Genomic DNA, 26,800 nt, shown 5'->3' with positions numbered 1-26,800 from the left:
AGGGTCTCTTCCAGGGAGTCTTCTCTTCTCATGAGATGGCAAAGTATTGGAGCCTCAGCTTCAGGATCTGTCCTTTCAGTGAGCACTCAGGGCTGATTTCCTTCAGAATGGAGAGATTGGATCTTCTTGCAGTCCATGGGACTCTCAAGAGTCTCCTCCAGCACCAGAATTCAAAAGCATCAATTCTTCGGCGATCTGCCTTCTTTATGGTCCAGCTCTCACTTACATACATCACAACTGGGAAAAACATAGCTTTAACTATACGGACCTTTGTCGGCAAGGTGATGTCTCTGCTTTTTAAGATGCTATCTAGGTTTGTCATTGCTTTTCTCCCAAAAAGCAGGCGTGTTTTAATTTCGTGACTGCTGTCACCATCTGCAGTGATCATGGAACCCAAGAAAGGAAAATCTCTCACTGCCTCCATTTCTTCCCCTTCTGTTTGCCAGGAGGTGATGGGCCCAGTGGCCATGATCTTAGCTTTTTTGATGTTGAGCTTCAGACCATATTTTTATCTCTCCTCTTTCACCCTCATTAAAGGGCTCTTTAATTCCTCCTCACTTTCTGCCATCAAGGTTGTGTCATCTGCATATCAGAGGTTACTGATACTTCTTCCGGCAATCTTAATTCTGGTTTGGGATTCATCCAGTCCAGCCCTTTGCATGATGAATTTTGCATATAAGTTAAATAATCAGGGAGACAATATACAGCCTTGCCGTACTCCTTTCCCATTTTTGAACCAATCAGTTGTTCCCTATCCAGTTCTAACTGTAACTTCTTGTCCCACATAGAGATTTCTCAGGAGACAGATGAGGTGATCAGGCTCTCCCATTTCTTTAAGAACTTGCCATAGTTTGCTGTGGTCGACAGTCAAACGTTTTAGTGCTTTGTTAAAGAGAAAGTACCTGTTCAGCAGCTCCTGTAGGACAGACACCACAGCAAGGAGAGGGGCTGTTTTGAGCATGTGAAGAGTTCCTGTTCAGTGCCTTTGAGCATGTCAAGAGCTCCCTGTTCAGTGCCTTGGGGCGTGTGAGGAGTTCCATGTTCAGTGCCTTTGAGCATGTGAAGAGTTCCCTTTTCAGTACCTTGGGGCATGTGAAGAGTTCCCTTTTCAGTACCTTGGGGCATGTGAAGAGCTCCCTGTTCAAGTGGTGGCTGATCCCCCAAAGATTACCGACGTTTCTTTCCCCTTTCTGGGCTCTGTGCCCAGCCCCCCAAGCTCACAGATAAGGGTACCATCCAAGCAGGCCAATTTGTGGGTATCAACGCGAGCTGTGTATGAGCTCAATGCTGCAGCTACTGCTGCCCATTAAGAATGGCGTCATCTTGAATATCAACATGGCATACACAGCAGATCCTCCGTGTGTCCCTGTTTTCCAGGGACAGTGCCTGATTTAGAGAAGCCGTCCTGGTTTCTGATTTGGTCCCGGAATGTCCCGCTTTTCCTTAGGATGTCCCTATTTTCATTGGTAGAAATGTTGGAGGTATGGAGCTCTCTGACCCCCGAGCCATCTGAAGGCAATCCTGTATAGGGAAGGGTTTGTTTGTTTTAAAAAATGTTTAATGCTTTATTATGTTTCTATATATGCTGGAAGCGGCCCAAAGTGGCTGGGGCAATGCAGTCAGATGTGTGAAGATTAATTGTAAAATTTTCATTGTGGAATGGGACAAAGTTTCAACTTGACTTGAAACTTTTATTATATTTAGAATAAACTTTCCATGTGGGGATTATTTTTGCTAGACTTCAGAAAACAGGCACACTGCTGTCTCCATCTTGCTTTTGCTTCTGAGACTACCCTCATATATCAGTCATAAATCTGTCATGGAATCATAGTAAATGTGTTAATTGATAGTACATTTCCATGTCTCTGTTGCACAAAAAAGCTTTGCACTCTGATTATCTGAATGATTAAATGGAAGTAAGTTTCACTGAGTCCAGTGGAACTTACTACAAAGTAAGTATGCATAAGTATCTTGAATAGCATAGCTGCTATAAAGTCCGATCCTATGCATGTTTATTTAGAAGTCCTGTTCTTTTCAACAGGATTTTACCGAAATAAATATGGATTAGACTGTAAGGTAGCCTGGCAAAACTGGTCTGCAAGAGGAGGGAGGATTACATGAAGACAGGAATTCTTGTATCTGAATGGTGCAGCAAGACTTTGTACACCTGAGCTGGTGTGTATGTGTGTGTGTGTGTGTGCACACACACACAATTTGGACTTCAATACAGGCAGCAAAATGTCTTAAGGTGCAATTTCTACCAGGTATGTGCAACAACTGCAACTACACAGAGTCTTCCAAAATCAAGCTACATCATAGTGCTTATATTTAAAGCAACTCACTGTTTCCCAGCTGTGGGAAACCTTAGATCCTTCAGTTGTTGCTGAACAACAAATCCCATCAGCTTCATCAAGCATGGCCAATGTGTGCTGTAGTTCAGCATCATCTGGACTACTAAAGGTTCCCCGTGATTGCTCTACAAATTATTATTAACAATAATCATATTTACTATCCCATATCCCATTCTTAAGGGACACGGGTGGCGCTGTGGGTAAAAGCCTCAGCGCCTAGGGCTTGCCGATCGAAAGGTCGGCGGTTCGAATCCCCGCGGCGGGGTGCGCTCCCGTTGCTCGGTCCCAGCACCTGCCAACCTAGCAGTTCGAAAGCACCCCTGGGTGCAAGTAGATAAATAGGGACCGCTTACTAGCGGGAAGGTAAACGGCGTTTCCGTGTGCAGCTCTGGCTCGCCAGAGCAGCGATGTCACGCTGGCCACGTGACCCGGAAGTGTCTCCGGACAGCGCTGGCCCCTGGCCTATAGAGTGAGATGGGCGCACAACCCCAGAGTCTGTCAAGACTGGCCCGTACGGGCAGGGGTACCTTTACCTTTACCTTTATCCCATTCTTATGTCAAGGAGCTCATGAATTTCTCATTTTCTATTCATAGTCAAAAGAAGCCTAGAAACTAGTCTGAAAGACCATGACTTGCCCAAGGCCACCTGATGAACTTAATGGCTTGGCAGGTCTGCTCAAACCAAGACCAAATATGGAACTACCTGTCAGCTTCATTTATTAAGTGTACGGATCACGTCCCGTAACGTAACGTCCCAAAGCGATTCACAAGAATAAAATACAATGAAACAGTAATTAATAAATAAGTGCTTAAGTAAATTAAAAAACATAACAAGGGTGTCTCTGGACTTTAATTTGAGGCTCCTGCAACAACAACAAAATATTTAGAATATACTGGACCCCATTACATTTGTTTAAAAAGGGCTATCAAAGGTATTTAACTGTTGATGTAATAAGGGTAATGTGGCTCCCGTCTGTGATTGGACTGAAGACTTATACAAATTCCAACATATGAACAACTTGCATATAAACACAGACTTGCCATGGACAAATTCAGTGATTTTTGGAATCCATTCTTACAAATACCGTAATAGGTTAAGATCTGGTGAAGTACAATAACATTGTAAAATATACAGTTTAGGATTCCCCCCAGTTTTATCTTCCTTTCTACACGGGGTTCTGTTTCTGTTTCTCTTTTTTGTTTGTGTCTCACCATGTTTAGTGCACATATTATGATGGACTTTTGAACTTTCAATAAAGATTTTTATTTTTCCCCCATCTGTTTGCAGGCAGATTGCTTTCCAGCTCTAAAAACAGCAGCCATTATAGAACTCCAGCAAAGGCAGTAACCCAAGAAGGAAAAGGTTAGCATACAAAACCCAGAGCACTACTGAACAGAGTAGGAAGGGATGGATGTTCTTCGACAAATCACTAGTCACAAAAGGTATTGTTTGAAATAAAAACATCATTCTAGGCAAAACATTCATTTTTATTACTGAAATTTTGTCAAGCAATGACAATTTTAACTTGTCCCATCTGGACATATCTTTTTAAACTTCAACCCATGTTTTGACATAATTATTTTGGAACAATGTACTGTTCATATTTGTCATAGTACTTAACTTTTAACAGCATTTAATAGATAGTGATTCAAGGAAGGGGTGCACAGAGGACATTTCAGTTGTTGAAGAGGATAATAATAATAATAATAATAATAATAATAATAATAATAATTTATTATTTGTACCCCATTAAGACCATGTCCACCCTGGGCACCTTTGGAAATTACTACAAATTCTTCATGAAGTTCATCATCATAGCTGTCAACTTACAGATTTGAAAATAAGGGACCAGCAGCCTCGAAAATAAGGGATCAGCAGCCAAAATAAGGGCTCAACAATTACTTTGATAAAATACATGTTTTGTTGCGTGCAAATGGCTTTAGATACCTATTAGGTCCATAAATTACCATATAGCATATATTCAACACACAAAAACAGCAACAATTTGTTGTTGACAAAGCACAACTGGACATAGAAAGGGCCCCATTACCTTCAGTAGCTTATTTAAGGGACATCATCAATAAGGGACAGCAGCGGGACATGGCGCTGGGATAAGGGACTGTCCTGCCAAATAAGGGACGCTTGACAGCTATGTTCATCATGTCCACCCTGTGGATTATTGATTCCAGGTGGAGGTTGGATTAGGTTTAGGCAAAACCTGCAAGTTAACGAGTCAACGCAGAGCAGCATCTCCTTTCTATTCTGCAGCATCTCCTGCTAATCCACAATGACTATGAGGCCAGGTAAAGAGGGGAAACTGCTCTTGATTCACAAAAGGTGGTTCTGGCAGTATGTGGATGACAGTGACCCAGACCCCTCCAAAAAAAGTTTGCTGACCCCTGTTTTAATAAATAACCATCAGAAAAGGAAATTTTAATATTTTCAACGGATATTAACAACAAATAGCAAAAATTGTGATTGTTGCTATGGGGAAAGCAAAACCTGCAAATGGGGCCAATCTGTTTGCAGGCCAATTGCTTCCCGGTTCCAAAACAGCAACCATTATAGAACCATAGCAGGGCCCACAAACACAGTACCCTAGGAAGCAAAAGGTAAACCTACAAAACCCACAGTATTACTGAATAGGGTGGGAAAGGAGGGATGTTCTTCAGCCGACTGGGATTGGGCACAGCCAGCCTTTGTAGGCTGGGGGCAGACTGGGGTGAAGACCAGCCCACTTAGACTGCTGTATTATTATTATTTTTTAATTATCTTTATGTATGTTTATATATTTGTATTTTAATTCAATAAAAAAGAAAAGAAAAGATTAAGACAAGAAAGAATTTGCATTATTATACAATCGTTCATTGAATTTGTAAATAAAAGAAAATATTCAAAGATTACCTAAAAACATATTGTCCAAATAACAATTTCCTTGCGGAATTAAACTGATCCTTGTAAAATACAATGTGCAAATGTTAATTTGTTAGAGTACACGAAAACAAATTAGGGTAAAAGAAGGCTGTGTGTTAAACGTAAATAACAATACAAGTACAATGAGAAGAATTGGAAGCCTTTTATTTAGCCTGGCTGTATTGGTCAGGAATCAAATAAATGGGTGGTGGGAAAGCCTGCCAATCCAAGCGGTCGGCATAGGAATTCCCCAGCTGCCAGCCACCTAGTCGCAGCTGAGCACCAGTCTGGGTAAGCTGCCATTCTCTCTGGCCACCTCCTTGTTGGTATTTTGTGGGAGGGATTCAAGTGTGCACAGGAGATTTAGGTTGCTGCAGTTAAATTGGATTGAAGTGCTCAGTCATTCAGATTGCTCTATAAAGTCCAGATATAATCTAACTTCTGCATAAGCTTTGTGCAAGCAAATCAAGATGAATGCTGAGTAAGTAGTTTGTTAGGCGGAACTCACTGATCCCTACTCAAGTTGTTGACTAGGCCTCCTGTCGAAGAACAATCTTCATCTGCTCTTCTTTTTTTAACATATGACCAAGTCCACTCTGTGCTCCTTGGTTTTTCCTGGTTGCCTTGCTGAGGCCCACCAACTCTTGATTCCGGGTGTAGTTTGGATTAGGCTTAGGCACTGCAGGCCTGGAGGAGGGCTGGCACATGATAGAGTGGAGCCTAGGATTACTGGATGCGGATCCAAGACACAGGTCTACATGGATGACTATGCCTTTTGTCAAAGAACAATCTTCACCTGCTCTTTTTTTTAAAATACCGTATTTTTTGCTCTACAAGACTCACTTTTTCCCTCCTAAAAAGTAAGGGGAAATGTGTGTGTGTCTTATGGAGCGAATGCAGGCTGCGCAGTATCTCAGAAGCCAGAACAGCAAGAGGAATTGCTGCTTTCACTGCGCAGCGATCCCTCTTGCTGTTCTGGCTTCTGAGATCCAGAATATTTTTTTTCTTGTTTTCCTCCTCCAAAAACTAGGTGTGTCTTATGGTCTGGTGCGTCTTATAGAGCGAAAAATACGGTAGATGACCATGTCCACTCGGTGGGTGCAGGGTCTTTCCCTGTTTGCCATTTGTTGTTGTTGTTGTTTAGTCGTTTAGTCGTGTCCGACTCTTCGTGACCCCCTGGACCAGAGAACGCCAGGCACCTCTGTCCTCCACTGCCTCCCGCAGTTTGGTCAAACTCATGCTGGTAACCTCAAAAACACTATCCAACCATGTTTGCCATAGTGTGCACCAATGCTGAGGGAAGAAAGAAATGTGACCATTATTACCAAGAAGTTTTTATGGGAATGGATGATAAATCATTAAGGTGGTTCATAATTTTTTTTATTGAAAATGCCTGTTCCAAAGGTCTTACCTTACTATAATAGGCATTATATAGCTACAGTATATCTAAAATTTCATGCATATCAGTTAATATATTGATCCTCCTCCACCGAATTGAAATTTCAGCCTTCATGCCATAGGAAAACGGCTCATACCAAGAACAAACTTTGTTGGTCTCTAAGGTGCTACTGGACACTTTTATTATTTTATGTATATATATTTCTACTCCGTCAGATCAAGCTACCTACCTGAATCTGGGTCCCTATTTGTTAAGGGCTTTACCTTGATCTTGGCCAGTGCCAATCTCTGAGCGCAGGAACTCCATGCTTACCAGGTCTGTCAGCAATTACGCTGCAGAATTCTGCCCTAACTGCAGCTTCCAGCTCAGTCCTGAGGGAAGCCCCACACAGAACACAGAGGCATCATAACAGAGATGGGTACAGCAGATGGTTAAGGCAGATGTGGGTATCCAGTGTCAGATTACTATCTTGGAAGAGGTGTCAACCTCAGTGTGGAGGAAATGTCCTATAAAATCTGTCTCTGCCTTGAAACATAGGAACCTAGGAAGCTGCCTAGCTTAGTATTGTCCACACTGACTGGCAGCTTTCAAAAAAAGATTAAAAATACATTAAAACATCAGTCATTAAAAACTTCCCTAAACAGGGCTGACTTCAGATGTCTTCTAAACGTCAGAGGGTAGTTTATTTCTTTGACATCTGGTGGGAGAGCATTCAGATATACTGGGCCGAGGCTGTTTAGGGCTTTAAAGGTCAGCACCAACACTTTGAATTGTGCTCAGAAACGTACTGGGAGCCAATGTAGGTCTTTTAGGACCAATATTATGTGGTCTTGGCAGCCACTCCCATTCACCAGTCTAGGTGCTGTATTCTGGATTAGTTGTAGTTTCCAGCTCACTCTCAAAGGTAGCCCCACGTAGAGCACGTTGCAGAGGTTCAAGCAGGAAATAACTAGAGTGTGCACCAGTCTGGCAAGACAGTCTGCTGGCAGGTAGGGTCTCATCCTGCGTACCAGATGGAGTTGGTATACAGCTGCCCTGGACACAGAATTGACCTGCACCTCCATGGACAGCAGTGAGTCCAAAATTACTCCCAGGCTGCGCACCTGCTCCTTCAGGGGCACAGTTACCCCTTTCAGGACCAGGGAGTCCCCCACACCCGCCCGCCCCCTGTCCCCCCAAAACTCTACTTCAGTCTTGTCGGGATTCAACAAAGGTGGTTCTGTTAAATTGCAAACCACCTGAAAAAATCTCCTTCTGCTATTTTCTGCAGATGCAATAGAGGCGGTGAAGAAAGTCCTCTTTGCCGTTGCCACTTGGTAGGCTCGATGTTGAGCTCTAACCCGTGTCCGGTCCGATTCAAAATGAGGTTTCTGCCACCGGTGCTCCCGCCGTCTCAGCAACTGTTTCATCGCCTTCAGCTCCGGGCTTCATGCAATCGGAGAGGGCACTTCGAACCAGACAGTCGACAGCCCTGGCTCAGCCAATCGCTGGGCAGCAGCAACAGCATCAATCCTTAAGAGCCCTTCAGGCCCTGCCCCAAGCCAGGTGGAAAGAGGCCAGTGATCGCCCTTCGGGCTCTTCTCAGGCAGTCCTCCTGAGATAAAGAAGCTCAGCCAATCCCTGCCATAGCTTTTCTGCCATCATCAAATACATTTCAATAGAGACTGTTCATTTCATTTGTAAAAATACTTTTTCAACATACTCTTCTGATTGATTGATTGATTGATTGATTGGTTTTCTTTTGAATTATCCAGAGCACACAGACTTACATTATTACAATAAAAAAGAAGATATACACAATTTACCTGCAGCAACAGTAAGTGACCGCCTAGTCTTAACCCTTTGGCTTCTGGGTGTGGGGTGTAAAGGTGCAGCCAAGTGCGACATTCCGACAGAGGACTAACGGCCTCCATGTTCTAACTGGTTGCTGTGACAACCAGTTTGTTGGTTGCTGGTAGTTTTGAAAGATAACTGCTCAGTTGCAGTCTCCTCAGGACCAACTTCCCTCTGGTATAGTTTATTTGCTTGTTATGTAATCTAAGCCTGCCTTCAGGTCCAGTTCTGTAAACCTGAATGAATCTGAGAGTAAAAAAGCGTTATATTAACGTGAATCAGATTCATGGGTGTATTCTTTAAGAGGGATTCAAAGGGATTTTTAACCAGGAAGGGATCTTTATTAGTAGAACTCAGACAAGTCAGCAACAAGCTGATCGCTGCATAAACTTATAAAGGGGATTGTTTAACTCTGCTAAAGTAAACCTTCCCACAATGGGGAGGCTGTAGCTCAGTGGCAGAGCATGGGCTATGCATGGAGAAGGTCCCAAGTTCGGTCTCCAGTGTCTCTAGGCAGAGACCCCGTCTGAAACCCTGGAGAACCATGGCTTGTCTTAGTGCGACCCGTGACCCAGGCCACTTACTAACCTGCACCTGATTTTTATTTCAGGCGTCCATAATGGCTAGCTCCAGAAGGTGATCAGATTGGGCCTTTTCTAGTCCACTACTACCTCAACAGGCCACTGGTCTTATTTTGCTCAGAACTGTCCAGCAGGTCAGAGGAAGTGAGAATACTCAGTTTACGCACCATGCCTGCTCTAGACAAAAGCGCCCCACAAAATATTTATTTTTTTATTTCTTAGGAAGCATCTTACCCAAACTCTTCAGAAGCAAGCTCCCGGAATGGGTTACAAGGGATCAAAGAAGCCCAGTATTAGTATTAGTAGTAGTAGTGGTCGTAGTAAAACAATAACAAATGACAACACATACATAACAATGGAACTTCCCAAGAAACCAGCATGGTTGAAAAAATTCCAGGAATGATTAAAAATGGATGAATCTAATAGGCACTGAAAGGAAAAGAGAGATGACATGCTAGAAGCCTCCTTGGAGAGGGAAACTGATAAGGCTGCAGGCGCCATGAGGCGGTAAGGGGTACTGAGAGGAAGGCCTTTAGCTTAGATTATTGCAGACAAACGCCGGGTGGTGGGTGGTGACATGAATGAATGGAAGATTGTTAGAAGCACAATTCTGGGGGAATTGAAACTGGGCAGGAGGGGAAGGGTTAAAAACTTCATGTAAGCCTAGTTAATAGAGAATTTCAATTGTGTAAATGCTGCATCAATTGCTTTTTTCTAATTTAAAAAAATAACTTTAGGGCGAATGCTTCTATCAAGCATACAAGGGTTCCCAAACTCTGTTGCAATACTCAGCACCTGTCATGGGCTCAGGTAAGAGATTTCAACAGCCTAAGTCAATTATCTGTCAAGCCTAGCAGCAACCTGTCTCTGGCATAATCCAGGCACCAGATGTTTCACAAAAGTACATGCACTGTATGTCCTGTCTCTCCCATCCCCATCCTTATGTTTCACACTCCTGACTTTCTTCAGTCGAAGTTTGTAGCAGCCCAATATATTTGCTCTTCTCTGAGCAGAGAAGAAGGAAAGAAGGAAGGAAAGAAAGAAGCCAGAGAGAAGAAGGAAGCAAGCAAGGAAGGCTGGGTGGAAGGAAGAATAGAAGGAAGGAAAGGTTGGTTGGTTGGATGGAAGGAAGGAAGGAAAGACGGAAGGCGTTGGAAGCCAGAGAGAAGACGGAAAGAAGGAAGGAGTTGCTTGCCAGGGAGAAGAAGAAAGGCCTAAACAGGGCTGCCTTCAGATGTCTTGTAAATGTCAGATGGTTGTTTATTTCTTTGACATCTGCTGGGAGAGCGTTCCACAGGGTGGGCAGCACTACCAAGAAGGCCCTCTGCCTCGTTCCCTGTATGTAGAAGGAAAGCTGATCTGAAATCTCTGCTGCCTTGCAAGGCATCATCAGGGAGCCCTACACAAATCCAGAGTGCAGTCTCTAAAACGGTTGGATGGCACCTTGTACACCTCCATCTGGCAACTCCTGCAGCCAAGCTGGTGCTTTCCTTTAGATCTCATCAGTGAGGCCAAGGGAGGGACCCTGCCACCTGGGCTTGTGCCTTGGGGTGGTCACTTTGGTGCGGCCAGCGCAGCTGTTTGACTTGTAGTTTCCACAGACATCAGCCTGGTGGCTTTGGATAATGGGAGGCCTGATTAAATGAAACCCAGAATGGGGAACCTCAGGCTCCAGGTCACATGCGGCTTTCTAGATCTAAGAGTCTTCCCAGGCCACATCCCATGCCAGCCCCGCTTTGCCACCCTTTGTGTGTGTTTGCGCCACAATGTGTCCTCAAACCCAAATTACCAGAATAGGTACCAGAAAAGAGGAGCTGCCCTCAGTAAATTAGGTTGGCTGGGACATAAGATTTGCGCTGCCATTCTGCTCCTCCCCCCCAGATCACCTGTCTTAGCAGTAGTGTGCGAGGCGACAAAGTTTCATTCACAAACAAAAATCCATGTGAAGCTGGAAGAAGGGAACAAAGTACTGTGGTTCCTCGATTTAAGAACAGTTCTGTTTACAAGTGATTCGGTTTACGGACTCCGCAAAACTGGAAGTAGTGTCCCGGTTTGCGAACTTTACCTCGGTCTAAGAACGGAATCAGAACGGTGGAAGGGCACTGGTGGCAGGAGGCCTCATTAGGGAAAGTGCACCTCAGTTTAAGAATGGTTTCGGTTTAAGAAGGGACTTCTGGAACAGATTGAGTTCGTAAACCGAGGTACCACTGTAAAGGTTTCATTTCTGTTTTCCACACAGCTGGTAAGCCTAAGAGTTGGTTGGAGGGGGGGGGCAACTTTAGCTGTAAAGAATGCTTGGATGTGTGCCTAAGAATACAAACTTTGCTTTTAGGTAGAGCTTTGATGGGTAAGTGGCAGGACTTGCAGTCTCAGCATACACCTGCTGATGCCAACCCATAATGAAGCCCCTGCATGCTGTATCCAAATGCAAAGAAGGACCTGGAGAACCATTCACAGAATACTTTTCACCTGTATAAGCAAGCAGTAATTTATTAGGCAGCTACAAGTCATATAAACAGCAGGAGCCCGGCCCAGGTCTGGTCACGTTGTGTCTTCTCGGTTGCTCAAGCTACTCACATGCCAGGGGCAGCAGGAGGGAGGGAGGAGAGAGGAGAGAAGACATGATGGAGCAATACAATAAGGAGAATCCACAAAATGAGGCAAAAAAATAAATGGTGCATCTGCATTTCCTTAGCACCACCCAGAAAGACGGAGAAGAGATTGGGAAAACCATCTTCTCCCATAGAAGCCTCTCCACTCCCTGCATAGTCTTTGAAATTTCTGTACCAGGGCTGGCCCAAGACACTTTGGCCCCTAAGGCAAACCACAAACTGGCACCTCCTGCCTGTGAGTGAAGATCTACATCACGAACTGGGGGGAATAAAGCTGTGCATTGGGAACAAGAGTCGGAGGAGACCTGTTCACCAAGAGGCTGCTGTAGAGGTGGCATGGGGGGTGGGCTGCCAAAGAAAACACAGATCCGGCCTCCAAGGAGTGCTGTCACTGCCACCACAGCAGGAGGAGGTGGTGGTGCCTACTTTGGAGGCCAGATCTGCTGCCCCTATGAATCCTGTTGCCTGTGGCAGTCGCTTCCCCTTGCCTCTTGGGTGGACTGGCCCTGCTTTGTACCTTTCCTATGGGAGGCAAGATCTAGTGTGGGGCTTTGCCTGGAAGTGCTGCTGCTGTTATGAAACAGTTTCCCAAGCAATGCCTGTCACTGCTTTGTTTAGCGTTCACCAATGTGGTGCCCACCAGATGTTTCAGACCACAACTCCCCTCAGCCCTGGCATCAAATGGCCATGCTGGCTGAGACCAACAGGAGCTGCCCTCCAAAACATCTGGAGGGCACCACAGTGGTGAAGGCTGGCAGAGTTTTAGGTGTGCCATTTAACATTTTTGAATTGATGAAACCATGTGAATTGAGAAAACAGTATCTAAACGATTAGAACAAATACTATCATATATTTTAAACAGACTAAATACAGTTAAAATTGAGTAATGATGAATAATAATATAAGAATGTATAATGCTGTAAACAAAAAATTCAAAAGAAAATAAGAAAAAGCAAACATCGCTGTCATTAATAGGACAGTATTTAATGAGTCTTTTGTTTGTAGTTGTAGTATTTATATATTTATGATCTATAATTTAAGGAGACTCATAGTCATATATTCCCATAGAATTTTTTTTTAATTCTTTGGAATCCTGCCTGACAGTCCCCTCCAGGAGACAAGCAAAATTCCTCCTTGTTAAGAAAGGCTTGGGGTTGTGCGACTGATTCCTGCAAGCGGTATGATCCATCCCAACTCATGTTCCATGTCAACCACAAGCGAGGCCCACCTCTTTGGGGTTGTGTTATAGCAAAAGTGTTCCTAACATCAAGCTGGTGCCCTAATATAAAAATTGCCCAAATAATCTGCTGCCATTTTCTAAGGTACTGATGGACTCCTCTTGGTGTTAATGATGAGGGTCTCAGGGGAAATTAATGCCCCATAAGCTGTGTCATCCATTTGTGTTGCTTTGGCTGACTGATTCAGGAAATGCTCTGGGCTGGAATCAATGTTGGCAGCCTTCTAAAAGTTCCCTTTCTTTTACCCCTGACATCACTGTTGGATTTCCCCCCAGTTAGGTACAGTGGTGCCTCGCAAGACGAAATTAATCCGTTCCGTGAGTCTCTTTGTATAGCGGTTTTTTCGTCTTGCGAAGCAAGCCCATTGACAGCTTAGCGGATTAGCGCTATTAGCGGTTTAGCGGCTTTTAGCGGCTTATCAGCTTAGCGGATCAGCTGATAAGCGGCTTAACTGCTTAGGAAAAGGGGGGAAAGGGGGGGGAACCTGCAGGAACTCGCAAGACATTTTCGTCTTGCGAAGCAAGCCCATAGGGAAATTTGTCTTGCGAAGCGCCTCCAAAACGGAAACCCCTTTCGTCTAGCGGGTTTTCCGTCTTGCGAGGCATTCGTCTTGTGGGGCACCACTGTATACAAAAGCTGAGTAAGGGTATTTCCACCTCAACCTTGATGTGGCACAAACTCTCATCTTCTGCATCACAATCTGTCACTCAGTGCAGTGATCAACTGGAGGCTGATGGCTGTTGCGCGGTGTCTGTGACTCTGCCTGTTGCATCTTCCACTCTTGGCCTTGGAACCTTGTGGGGAGGCCCTGAACCTTTGTCTCGGCTCAGGACAAATGTGAGTGCTCTTTGAAGGCCCCCGAAGCCCAGAGCTATATGGGTGTTGTGTTGTGGGGGGTTCTCCTTCCTCCCCTTTGTGTGTTGTGCTAAAAGAACAACAGCTGTGAGTTCAAGCAGTCTGGCTTGTAAGGGAGCCTGGAGACAAGCAGTAGGGGGCTGACTGCTGGCTGTGCCACTGAATCTGTGCCATTGGGGGGACACTGTGATGCACACTGTGTGTCAGATGATGCAGTGGTGCAGGGGGCAGCTTGTGGGCATCGTTGCTGATGGGAGTCCAGGATTGGTAGGCTTTGATGGTTTTCAGGAATGCTGTGTCTATTGTGACTATTAAGCTGACTTCTAATTTTTGAGCTCGCCTGGAGGTTCTAGCAGCGGAGCGCAGCTATTGTATACCCTTGACCGAAGAACGATACACTCCTTCTATCTGGGATGGTCGTCCTCTTCCACCGAGCGCACAGCTTCGGGAGGGATGCACATGGAGCGGTGAGGGGGGAAGGGGACACCCGCCTACCCAGCTAGATCAGCCGGATCAACCCTGGCGATCAGTGGGGTGACAGATGTCGCAGCCAGATCGCCCTCACATCCCAAGCTGACTTCTAATTTTTGGACTGGTGTAGAGTGAGACTGAATAGTTTGTTTTCAGGTCTTATTTTACTGTGTGTTCCCTTGAGGCTCCTTGGAAGGAAAGGTAACATGCAGATTTTGCAGAGAAACCCAGTCCTTCTTTAATTGGTGGGGAAAACTAGACAATTTAATCCACGTTTCACTATCACCAAGGGAGAAAATAAATTAGGGAGTGATCCTTTTCTAGACTGCAGCCAGCTCTGGAAGGAAAATTAGTTTCTTTTTAATCAGTATACTTTAAGTTAGTTGAAGCTTACCTTGTTTTGTCTGACATGCTATATTCATCGGATCTAGTATAAGAACTGAAATGTAATGAGAATTAAGATTACTGGTACTTAACCTCAATTATAGACAGATAAACATACCTTGGCTTTGTCATGGAGCTAGCTTTACTATACAGTCTGAAAATTACTTATTATTATATGTACTGGGGTGGGCAGCCTATGGCCCTTCAAAGGTTGCTGGACTACACCTCCCATCTTTCCTGACCACTAGCCGTAATGGGTTGTTGCAGTACAACAACACCTGGAGGGTCACAGGTTTCCTGTCCTTGCTTTTCTTTCTTTTGTTGTTGGAAATCATCTCCCTCCAGTATGGCCAACCACATCTGGAGGGATACAGCCCCCCCGATGTACAGTGGTGCCTCGCAAGACAAAAAGAATCCGTTCCGCGATTCTCTTCGTCTAGCGGTTTTTTCGTCTTGCGAAGCAAGCCCATTGACAGCTTAGCGGATTAGCGCTATTAGCGGTCTAGCGGCTTTTAGCTTTCAACTGAGAAGCGGCTTATCAGCGGATCGCTGTTAAGCAGCTTAGCGAATTAGGAAAAGGGCAAAAAAAGCAAAAAAACCCTGTGGGAACTCGCAAGACATTTTCGTCTTGCGAAGCAACCCCATAGGGAAATTCGTTTTGCAAAGTGCCTCCAAAACGGAAAACCCTTTCGTCTAGCGGGTTTTTCGTCTTGTGAGGCATTCGTTTTGCGGGGCACCACTGTATACTAACAGCAAACTCCTATCTGTGTTATTATGTAGCTGAAATGGCACCTCTGACACATCAGCAGGCTCAGACGAACCCCAAGGTTTGCAGAAACACCACAAAAATATTAGGAAAAAGCAAGGGACTCCCCCCAACCCCCCCCCACAGCCCAATGCAAAAGTGGATGAGAGGGGAAAGGGCATGTGGAGGTGGTCATGGCTGAATAAGACTGCATTCTGTTGCAGGTCCTACTTGTCCAAATTGTTGGTGGACCAGAAGATTTCAGGTGTGTACAGGGCAGGCCCTGATAAACTGTGGCCAAAGTGACTTACTCAGAATCACCTAGGGACCCGCTGTCCTCTATGAAGTAGTTGCTGATTCGTGCCCATTTGACAATCAGGACGGCTGACCCAACCACAATGGGCAGAAAGAGAAATATGCTCAGGAGCACCCACGTCCGCATGTTGTCTTCTATGGCTCTTTCTGTAATATCTAGATGGAAACAAATTTCACAGCAAAGACTGAACCAGGAGAGCTTCCGCATTAGATATTTGTAGTGTGGCACCGCCTGATGCTCCAATTTTTTAGAATTTTTTAAAGATTAGGAAGCAAACTCTTTCCACATTGCTAAAACAGCAACAACCAGAAAGGTTTTTTATTTTTTAATTTAGCATTATTGAGGTATAAAAATGTAATATTGTAGTAACACAGTTTTACAGCACTATTCCTCTCTTTCATTAAAAATAATCAGAGAGCTGGAAAAGTGTTAAATTAAAAGACCGTTTAAAAATATATATAAAATGGGGTTATAAAATGGCATCCTTCACAAAGGTCACAGTGAAGCTGCAGACAGAAGTTATGTCAAATCCACAGGTGTCAGCAGAACATAGCAGGTTATACACAAAGAAAAATGCCCTACTACTAATGATGTAAGAAATCAGTTGCAGTTCTGCTTGCAGCTTACAGCAGAAAAGCAGTAACAGGGTAGCACTAGGAATGTGTTAGCCCCTTTCTCTGCAGTGTTCTCTCTCTCTTCTGTGTCTAAGTGTTATCCTCATGTACAGCTCCTGTTCCTTTCACTGGAGTTTGGGCAAGAGTCTCTCCTGGTAAAGTGTCTCCTGTGCTCCAGGGTTATTACAAGAAGAAGAAGGTACTGTTTGGATTTTTTACTCTGGCACCAATAAGTTTTGATCTGGCCCAGTTAATTGTACATCAGCAAGTACACCCACATTGACTTTGTACTAGCCCACAGGGATTCAGCTGGCCCATCAGAATCCACAAGTCCATCACAGCCTGGTTTAGAGAGGGGCAGTAGTACTAAAACATTTGCTTTTCACTTTTGCTCTTTGAAAAAGAACTAGAAATACAGGGATAGAGAGAGGGGTTATGTCTATACAGTGGTGCCCCGCAAGACGAATGCCTCGCAAGACGGAAGACCTGCTAGACGAAAGGGTTTTTTGTTTTGGAGGTGCTTCGCAAAACGAATTTCCTATGGGCTTGCTTCGCAAGACGAAAATGTCTTGCGAGTTCCTGCGGGTTTTTTTCCCTTTCCCCCCCTTTTCCCCAAGCAGCTAAGCCGCTTATCAGCTGATCCACTAAGCCGCTTAACAGCTGATCCACTAAGCCGCAGATCAGCTGATCCGCTAAGCCACTTAACAGCTGATCCGCTAAGCCGCTAATAGCGCTAATCCGCTAATGGGCTTGCCTCGCAAGACGAAAAAAACCGCAAGACGAAGAGACTCGCGGAACGGATTCTTTTCGTCTTGCAAGGCACCACTGTACTAAAAACATAGACCAATTTTATACCAGCTTAACTGCCGCCCTTCCCCCATTTCCTGGGAATTGCAGTTTAGTTCAGGTACCAAGAATTCTAAAACATTTCACTCACTGACTCTCATAAACACACAGCCTACAATCCTAAAGTTCCTTTGGAAGAAGGAGTGATTATTAAGCTGATGTGTTGTCACTTCTTATCTTTCTGCCTTGAGAAAGACAGAAAATTCAAGGGAAGAATAAAGAGGGGAATGAATGGGTTAAAACAAAAATCAAACCCAGTCCCATGGTTTCAGGCTGAGGTGAAAGGTGGGTCCTAATTCTAAACAGTTTGGAAACTACTGCAGCAGAGCTGTTTGTCAGGATGGAGGGTCCTGCTTTTACTAACCAGAAGCCAGCATGCGAAGCCCACTGTCAATGCTTCCTCCGAGGGGACCTCCTTTTTCCTTGCAATTTGGAGGTGCCCATCCTGGATCACAGTGGCAGTTTCTTTTGTTGTTGCAAATCTGAAGAGGGGGAGGAATAGCAAACATTTACTCCTTGCTTACGTGCTTTATCTTAAACAGAAAAATATGCTTTAAGAAAACTTTATTCTTATTATTTCCTGAGTAGGGCCTCAGCTCTAGTCTAAAATAAAATTAAGGGTAAAGTAGTAGTAGCAGTAATAATAATAATAATAATAATAATAATAATAATAATAATAATAATAATAATAATAGCTTCATTATTTGTACTCCACCCATTTGACTGGTTTGCCCCAGCAACGCTGGGCTGCTTCAAGCATATATAAAAACATATTAAAACATTAAACATTAAATTTTTTCCTATACAGGACTGCCTTCAGATGTCTTCTAAAGGTTGAATAGTTACTTAACTTCTTGAAATCTGATGGGAGGGCGTTCCACAGAGAGGGCACCACTGCTGAGAAGGCCCTCTGCCTGGTTCCCTGTAACCTCACTTCTCACAGGAACCACCAGAAGGCCCTTGGAGCTGGACCTTCAAAGGAGTGTGCTGCAGTAGTCCAATTGAGAGATAACCAAGACATGTGTGCAGGGAGGTAGGGTCTCAGCCAGCATACCAGATTGAGCAGGTAGACAGCTGCCCTGAAAATAGAATTAACCTGCACCTCCATGGACAGCTGTGACTCCCAGGCTGAGCACCTGGTCCTTCAAGGGCAGTTACCCCATTCAGGGCTGTCTTTCAGGACCAGTACTTCTGTTTTGTTGGGATTCAACCTCAATCTGTTAGCTGCCTTCCATCCTCCAACTGCTTCCAGACACACAAGACATTCACTGGTTCTGATTTAAATGGAAGGGATCCAAATGTTCCCCACCCTCTAGACATGCCTGGAGTTGTTGAGCAACCACCTGCTCAATTACCTTGCCCAAGAATGGAAGAGCTGAGACTAGATAATAATTGGCCATAATGGCTGGATCCAGAGGGAATCAGCTGAGAGGCCATCAACATGGGAACAAGACACCTCCCACCACTCTTTGGAAGTCATTTGGATCCATTAAGTGACCATTCGAATCAGTCCCACCTCCCTGCAGAGGAGAAGGGTTACAGAGAAGTCTAGTTGCACCAGGAAGTGATTTGACCCTGGCACTTCTTTTGTTGTACTGGAACTTAATGTCAGATCACCCACATCCACAGTGGTAAATAGTAGGGTCAGAGTTATTCAGGGACAGCTCCATGAAGGCCATGCTTTCGATGAAGTCCCAAGCAGTCCCGTGTAAGGTCATGTCAGCATGGATGTTCAAATCCCCTAGGGCCACCAGCCTAGGTGTCTCCAGCAGAACATCTGCCATGACCTGAAGCAGCTCAGGCAGGGAATTCTTGGTTCAGTGGGGAGTCGGTACCCCAATAGGAATCCTGCCCAACTTCTAGAACATGCATTCAGGAAACTGAGTCTCTTTAATAGGATGCCCGGTGAAAACTAATGACTTCCTAAAAATTGCCGCAATAACCTCCTCATCTTTTGTATCCCATTCCAATAAAATGTCGTACATTTTAGATAGTAACTTAGTTTTACTTTCGATTATTTCGATCTGGAACTTAGATTTCTTTTCATTCATTCCAATTTTTTTATCTCTTGTCCATATTGAATTTATTTGATGGTATTGGATCCAACCTGTTAATCTTCCTCTCAGCTCCTCATACGGTCTTAGTTTCCAGCTATCTTCAGATCTTATCAATAAATCCTCATATGTCAGTCTTTCCTCTTCCATATTTGTCTTTTTGGTTATTAAAATGTCAGTTGGGGACAGCCACCAAGGTGTTCTCCACTCTAACAACTTTTTATTTTTTTCCCAAACTTCAAGCAATGGGCCCCTAATGATATGACTTGAGAACCCTTTATGGGCCCTCTCTTTGTTTGACCACAGGTAGGCGTGCCATCCAAACCTGTTGTCTGCCCCTTCCAAGTCCAGTAAGTCTGTATTTTCTAGGGTTATCCAGTCCTTAATCCAACATAGGCAGGAAGCCTCATAATATAATCTTAGATTTGGGACTCCAAAGCCTCCTCTCTCTTTTTTGTCCGTTAATAATTTAAATCTAATCCTCGGCCTTCTCCCCTGCCATATGAATCTTGAGAGGGTTCTCTGCCACTCCTTAAATATTTTAAGTCCTCTAATTACTGGGATGTTCTGGAATAAGAACAACATTTTTGGGAGAACAATCATTTTTATTGCCTCCATCCTACCCATCAATGAGATTTTAATTCTGCCCCAAACCTCTAAATTTTTTTTAATTTCTTTCCATGTTGCCGAATAGTTGTCCTGGATTAAATTTATATTTTTTGGTGTAAGCCATATTCCTAAATATTTTATTTTTTTAGCTGCCTTAATTCCAAATTGTCTCTCTAATTCTTCTTTTTCATCACTACCCATATTCTTTATCAGCATTTTTGTCTTTAATCTGTTCAATTTAAAGCCGGATAACCTGCCGAATTCCTCTATTATCTCCAGCGCTTTGCTAATACTATCTTTAGGGTCCTCTAGGGATAAGACCAAGTCATCTGCGTAGGCTTTGAGTTTGTATTCTTTTCTTCCTACTTTGATCCCTTGGATCCCTGGAGACGATCTTATTTTATTCGCTAGTACTTCTAGTACCATGATGAATAGAAGCGGGGAGAGAGGACATCCCTGCCTTGTTCCTTTTTCGATTTTAAAAGTAGATGTTATTATTTATTACCAATTTGGCAGATTGGGCTGAATATATTGCCTCTATTCCTTTCATAAACTTCCCTTCTATCCCTGCCTTCTCTAAAGATTTTAGTAAGAACGTCCAGGAGACATTATCGAACACCTTTTCCGCGTCTATAAAAATCAATACTGCTGGAACGACGTTGTTAACCTCCAAGTATTCAATTATATTTAAAATATGTCTCACGTTGTCTTTCAAGAATCTGTTTGGGAGAAATCCCGCCTGGTCTTTATGGACTAAATTTATTAAACACTTTTTCAACCTATCAGCCATGATGTCAGCAAAAATTTTGTAGTCATTATTCAACAAGGATATCGGCCTATAGTTCTTTATATTCAATTTTTCCGTATCTGATTTAGGGATCAATGTTATATGTGCCTCCCTCCAAGACTCAGGTATGGTCCCTCCTCCTAAAATGTTATTCATGGTAGCACAAAGCGTTGGTATCAATTGGTCTCCTAAAACTTTATAATATTTGGCCGAAAGGCCATCTGGTCCCGGTGCCTTACCCAATTTCATTTTTTTTATCGCTTTCTGAATTTCTTCTATTGTTATGGGTTTGTTTAGTTGAGATCTTTCTTCTTCTGTTACGGTCTTCCCTTTGCATTTCGCAAGATATTTTTCTATTTGGGTAGGATTTTCTTCTCCTTTCTTATATAACTCCTCATAGAATCTTAGGAAACTTTTTTGTATTCTTTTTGGGTCTTCTATCAATTCTTCATCTACCTTTATTCTATTTATCACATTTTGCTTTTGTCTTCTTCTCAATTGCCAGGCCAGTAATTTGCCCGATTTATTTGCTGATTCAAAATATTTTTGCTTCGTTAATTTAATTTTCCATTCAATCTCTTGATTTGTGACCATCGAGTATTGTGTTTGTAGTATTTTTATTGTTTGTAAGCTTTGTTCATCTTTCGGGTTTTCTATTAGTTTTTTCTCAGACTCCCTTAGTTGTCTGAGAATTTCATCCTTCCTTTGCTCTCTTTTTTTCTTCTTATAGTTGTTTTGATGAATGAAAAAGCCTCTGAGGACCGCCTTACTGGCGTCCCATACTACTTCTATATTTGTTCCTGCATTGAGGTTCAGATCAAAATATTCTTTTAGGGTGACTTTGGCTTTTTCAATCACCTCATCACTATCTAGTAAGTATTCGTTCAATCTCCATCTAAAACCCCCCTGTACTACACCCTTTATTTCCAAAGATACTGAGTTATGGTCAGAGAGGGTTCTTGGATGGATTTCACACCTCATGGCTCTTAAAGTAAGTTCTCTCGAGGTCCAGATCTGATCTATTCTACCCCAGCTTTTATGTACCTCTGAGAAGAATGTAAACTGCTTTTCTATTGGGTGTTTGTATCTCCACATATCTATTAAATCCATGTTTTCTTCCAGGTCCTGAAATGATTTTGGTAATTTCCCTTGGTTCCATTTTTTCTTTTCTGTTTGTCTGTCCATTTCTGGTATCGGGACTGCATTAAAGTCTCCCAATAAAATCGTCCTGTTACTTTCTAATTCTGTTAAGACTTGTTCTAGTTTCTTAAAAAATTCTGGTTTATTAGAGTTTGGAGCGTATATATTTATCACATTTATCTTTTCTCCCTGGAAGTTGATTTGTACTCCCAAAATCCTTCCTTCTTCATCCTTATAGATCAATTTAGGTTCCCATTTTTCATTGACATATGTTGCTACGCCTCTTTTTTTCACTGCCGCGGAGTTTATAAATTCTATTCCTAGCTTTTTGTTTACCAAAACATGTTTATGCTTTTTGGCCACATGGGTCTCTTGTATACATATAACATCAAGTTTTTTTCTTTTTCAAAACATTTGCTATTTTATTTCTTTTGGTTTTTTCATTCAGACCATTTACATTCCATGTTAAGATTTTTAAGATCATTTTGACTTTTATCTGCAACTAAGCCGGAAATTTAAATTCGGGTGGTTTTACTTTCTGTCTCTTCGTCTTCCTCTCTCACCCCCTCTTCTCCTACTTCTTCCCCCTCCTCCTCCCCCTCCACTCCTCTCCCTCCCTCCCCCGCTCCTCTCCCTTCCGTGCTGCCCTTCTCTTCCATGGCTCTGCCTTTTCTACCACCTCTCTCCTCCGTCCTTCCAAGGTCTTTCTCATACCTGCGAAGGAATTTGCTCACTTCCTGAATTTCAGTAATCTTAAATCTTTTTTCCTTGTAGAAGAAGGAAATCCCTTCAGGGAATTCCCATCTGTGCTGTATACCATTTTTATTTAGTGTATTTACTAACTGTTTGTAACCCTCTCTCTTGCGCAGAAGTCTGGTTGGTATTTCTTTAAAAATGATAATTGGTCTTCCACCAATTACGAGTTTTTTCTTGTAACTTTCTCTTAAAATTATGTTCCTCATTTCTATCGATTTGAAAATCACCAGACAATCTCCTGGCACCTTTTTTAGTTTATTTTGTTTAGGTCTTATCTTTATTCTAAAGGCGTTTTCTATTGTTTGTACAACCTCCTCTTCCTTCAAAGCTAGCCACCTCGCCAGTTCTTTAATCATTTTTCCTTTAATATCCTCGTTAGTTTCTTCCTCTACACCTCTAAATTTTAAATTTAGCTGTTTTTGTTTCATTTCCGTCAAAGCTAAGTTGTCCAGAACTTGGTCTTGACTCTTGCTCAATTCCCCGAAATTCTCTTTTAATTTCTCTATCTCCTTTTTCTGATCTTTCATCTCTTTTTGCATTTTTTTGTTTGAATCTTCTAGGGACTTTGATCTAATCGTTAACTCTTTTATTTTATTTGACAATTCCCCAACTGCACCCTCTATCTTCTTATCAATGGATTCCTGCATTTCTGCAAGTTTTCTCTCCAAGTGGGTCTCGTTCTGTTTAAATTCTTCCTTTATTTTCACCCATAATATATCTAGGTCCTTAATTTCCTCTTGTCGTGAGGTTTTCCTCTCTGTTGGTGTTCCTCCTGGTTTTTTCCCGTCCTTTCCCGCCATCTCTCAATCTCCACCTCCTCCAAGCCCCTAACTGTAATTTTTAGACAGGATTTAAATTCCTTGTACCTCTCCCCTTAAGGGCGCACAATCTTTAATAAGGCCATGCTTTCGATGAAGTCCCAAGCAGTCCCGTGTAAGGTCATGTCAGCATGGATGTTCAAATCCCCTAGGGCCACCAGCCTAGGTGTCTCCAGCAGAACATCTGCCATGACCTGAAGCAGCTCAGGCAGGGAATTCTTGGTTCAGTGGGGAGTCGGTACCCCAATAGGAATCCTGCCCAACTTCTAGAACATGCATTCAGGAAACTGAGTCTCTTTAATAGGATGCCCGGTGAAAACTAATGACTTCCTAAAAATTGCCGCAATAACCACCACTCCGCCACCCACATACCCTGGGTTGCAGTGCTTAAGAGAAACCTGGTAGACAAGCAGAAGCAATAACAGCCCCATCTGCCATGTCCCACCAAGTCTCTGTTATGTATGCCAGATCAATTTCTCTATCCACGACCAAGTCATGTTTTAGAATGTGTTAACAGATGCCTTGATCTCACAATTAGCAGCGGAAAGCATGCATTTAGGTCAGGGGTGGTGGCTAATGTTTTTCAGGCCATGGGCTACATTCACGACTGGTCAACCCTCTACAAACCCAACAGTGGTTGTGGCAACAGCGATCATGCAAATTCTGAAGTTACCACACATAAAGTACACATGCTTAGTACACATGCTGACCAGAGACACACATGCAGGCAAGTAGCTCTATTCCCCCCCCCCCCCGCGCAAACATACATGAAATCATAGAATCACACCTGCGGAAGATGGGGGGGGGGGTTCCCTTCCCACCAGTGTGCTGGGAAGAGAGAAAATTCTCCCAGGCCAGCATTCCATAAGGATTAAGAAACGCTGTCTCTCTTCCCAGCTCAGCACTGTGATGCAAAGGTAGATACCTTGCAAAGGCTTTCTCTTGCTCCACCACTGATGGTACGTTGGAGCTCAGGAAGCAGGAAGGGGGACAGTGTGTCATCTAGTTTTCTTCTCTCTATGGCTGCCCTCAGAAACTGTCAAGAACCCTGAGTGTCTGCGGCTGGATATCTTCACATGAAGGAGAATGGAGTCGAAGAATCCTAAAGCGGTAAGAGCTGGCTGTACCACTTCAAGCTATGGATTGGAGATTTTTAAAGAAAAGTTCCTATATTAATTCCTTCCAAGCAGAAAATTAACACAGCATTTAGAAGGATAACCTGAGCTCTTCTTGCTGCGCTAGTTTTCTACCCACAAAGTGGTTTTAGTAAAAAATGAAACTCCCCAGCTGTAGTCTTAAGTCCACTCCACTATCTCAATCTCTTGCATATGTACAGCCAACTTCAGGCACACAAGAAAACACCAAATAGTTTCTGAGGGAAAACACCACCACCTCCTTTTTACAGCAGAAACACTAACATGGAAAATATAACATTCGTTTTACTTACTCCATGCCCCAAACACGTTTTTGTAGGATCACAATCATATTTCAGGACGTCATACTTTTCACATACTTGTTTGAGACAAACCTTAAAAATAAATAAATCAATAGCATTTTTCAGTTTTTAGAAGAGTTGCTGCCCTGCAACAGACCTTTTGCATTCACCAGACCGCATCTATGAGTGTTTCCAGACAGGTGTTTATTGCGAGATCTGTATGCAAGATTTTTCCATTGTATGCACAACATCATCTGCATCGAAGTGCTAGTCTGTATTTTCCCCTCCTCCATTAATCCAGATCTACCCTTTTTACAGGAAAACCGCATTATCATGGGAGGTTGGGGGTAGGGGACAAGATTAACCATAATGCCCTGCTTTCATCCCATCCTCTTGTCCAGCACTGATGCCTAAAAACCTTTTCCTCTTCCAGTCTCCTCCACCTTCTATGAAAGTCAGAGGGCACAGCTGCCAGAGTAGCGATTGCTACTAAATGGAAATCTCAGGACACACCAACAAAGGAAGAGTGGATTTGTAAATTAAGTGAGTATATAGAATTGACAAAATTATCTTCAATTATAAGATATCAATCAAATCAAAAGTTAAGAATGGAGTGGAAGCATTTCGAAGATTATATGTCAAAATATTGTTCTAAAAATTGACATGTTAATAGGCTTAGAATAAAAAATGTAAGCAATAACAAAACAAATAAAGAAAGAAGGAAAAATCAGAATTTAACAAAAATAATTTATTACAGAATGCAATGGAAATAAGGTAGAAAGAAATATAAAGAAGTCGAATTGCTGTGGAGGGAAGTAGAGGGTGGGAGGTGGGTCTTATAATTAAGTGTATAATTATGCAGCTGTTGCAATTTAGATATTATATTTTATGTGAGGGAATCATTGGGAATTTTGGTTATTATGTATATATGTTAAGTTTCAATAAAGATCTTTATTTTGTTTTTTGTTTTTAAAAGCAAGTCAGAGAGCAGCTAATGAAGCCTACAGGCAGATTAAGGAGTGAGTGGCAAGTGGCTGCTAAGGTAAAGGTAAAGGTAAAGGTAAAGGGACCCCTGACCACTAGGTCCAGTCATGGCCGACTCTGGGGTTGCGGCGCTCATCTCGCTTTATTGTCCAAGGGAGCCGGCGTACAGCTTCCGGGTCATGTGGCCAGCATGACTAAGCCGCTTCTGGTGAACCAGAGCAGCGCACGGAAACACCGTTTACCTTCCCGCTGGAGTGGTACCTATTTATCTACTTGCACTTTGACGTGCTTTCGAACTGCTAGGTAGGCAGGAGCAGGGACCGAGCAACGGGAGCTCACCCCGTTGCGGGGATTTGAACCGCCGACCTTCTGATTGGCAAGTCCTAGGCTCTGTGGTTTAACCCACAGCGCCACTTGTGTCCCAAGTGGCTGCTAGGGGGAGTACAAGCTGGGGGAGGATAGTGGTCATGTCTCTGGCCGCTGCAATGAGCAGCTATTTTCTCACTTGCTTCCCCTTTGCAATCAACAGTAGTAGCAACTCTTGCTTGGTCTCAGTCTGGTGCAAGAGGAAAAGGAAGAGGAAGAACTGGAGGAAGAACACCATGGCAGGAGGAGCATTCCTAACGGGCATATGCGGAGCCCCCAGGAACACTGCATCATCCCCAACTGAAAGGAAGCCAAACATGTAAATACCTGAAGGCCAGGGACAAAGAACCCCTTTCAGGCCAAAGACCGTCCCCCCCCCGACTAGTCTTCCAAGGGCCATATGCTAAAGTGGATGGAACAAGAGGGGTGACAGAAGCCATCCATGCAAGTCTGTGGCCGTGCTGTGTGGGTTCACATGCGCACCCCTCTCTCCCTCTTCCACCCAGGCAACAAGAGGCGTCAGCACTGCTCAGGGACTTGTTGCAGCCGAGCAAAAGCAGTCCAGGAGGGCACAGGGCATGGCCAACGAGGGGTGAGATCTGTGGAGGGGGAGGCGAGCCATTACTCTGTTATCATGTTTGTATTCTAAGTTTGACTTGGCGAAATCTTCCCTGGAAAGCCCAATTTATGAT

General features: G+C 43.5%; 1 protein-coding gene and 2 long non-coding RNA genes across 6 annotated transcripts in view; 2 read left to right on the top strand and 1 right to left on the bottom strand.

Annotated features, from left to right (window-relative positions):
• The window catches only part of LOC310848923, a 125,023-nt gene extending 115,649 nt beyond the window's left edge, over positions 1-9,374 (top strand). Inside the window, exons 2-3 of the long non-coding RNA XR_014566695.1 lie at positions 8,419-8,480; positions 9,301-9,374. This is a non-coding gene — a long non-coding RNA (uncharacterized lncRNA). The remainder of the gene's footprint in view (positions 1-8,418; positions 8,481-9,300) is intronic.
• A 43-nt stretch (positions 9,375-9,417) lies between these two features.
• LOC310848913 lies at positions 9,418-25,807 on the top strand. 3 transcript variants are annotated; one of them, XR_014566681.1, is made up of 5 exons: positions 9,418-9,585; positions 9,816-9,888; positions 16,427-16,512; positions 24,357-24,433; positions 25,192-25,807. It is a non-coding gene; the product is annotated as an uncharacterized lncRNA (long non-coding RNA). The 3 variants fall into 3 exon arrangements; XR_014566680.1 differs by lacking the exon at positions 24,357-24,433; XR_014566682.1 differs by lacking the exons at positions 9,418-9,585; positions 24,357-24,433 and adding an exon at positions 15,608-15,648 and having other exon boundaries at positions 9,835-9,888.
• Positions 11,548-26,800, bottom strand: part of LOC310848874 (disintegrin and metalloproteinase domain-containing protein 2-like) — a 47,965-nt gene continuing 32,712 nt past the window's right edge. For both annotated transcript variants that reach the window (XM_083748422.1, XM_083748423.1), the window contains exons 17-21: positions 24,771-24,851; positions 17,524-17,641; positions 15,695-15,854; positions 14,649-14,693; positions 11,548-11,647 (exon numbers count right to left, since the gene is read on the bottom strand). In XM_083748422.1, the coding sequence (XP_083604548.1) occupies positions 11,620-11,647; positions 14,649-14,693; positions 15,695-15,854; positions 17,524-17,641; positions 24,771-24,851 (432 nt within the window). In that variant the 3' untranslated portion in view covers positions 11,548-11,619. The remainder of the gene's footprint in view (positions 11,648-14,648; positions 14,694-15,694; positions 15,855-17,523; positions 17,642-24,770; positions 24,852-26,800) is intronic.

This window comes from Podarcis gaigeae, assembly GCF_964106915.1.
Source record: "Podarcis gaigeae genome assembly, chromosome: 7".
Classification (NCBI taxonomy): Eukaryota; Metazoa; Chordata; class Lepidosauria; order Squamata; family Lacertidae; genus Podarcis; species Podarcis gaigeae.
Note: the sequence above shows the minus strand (reverse complement) of the source record. Positions and strands in the feature narration are given on the sequence as shown.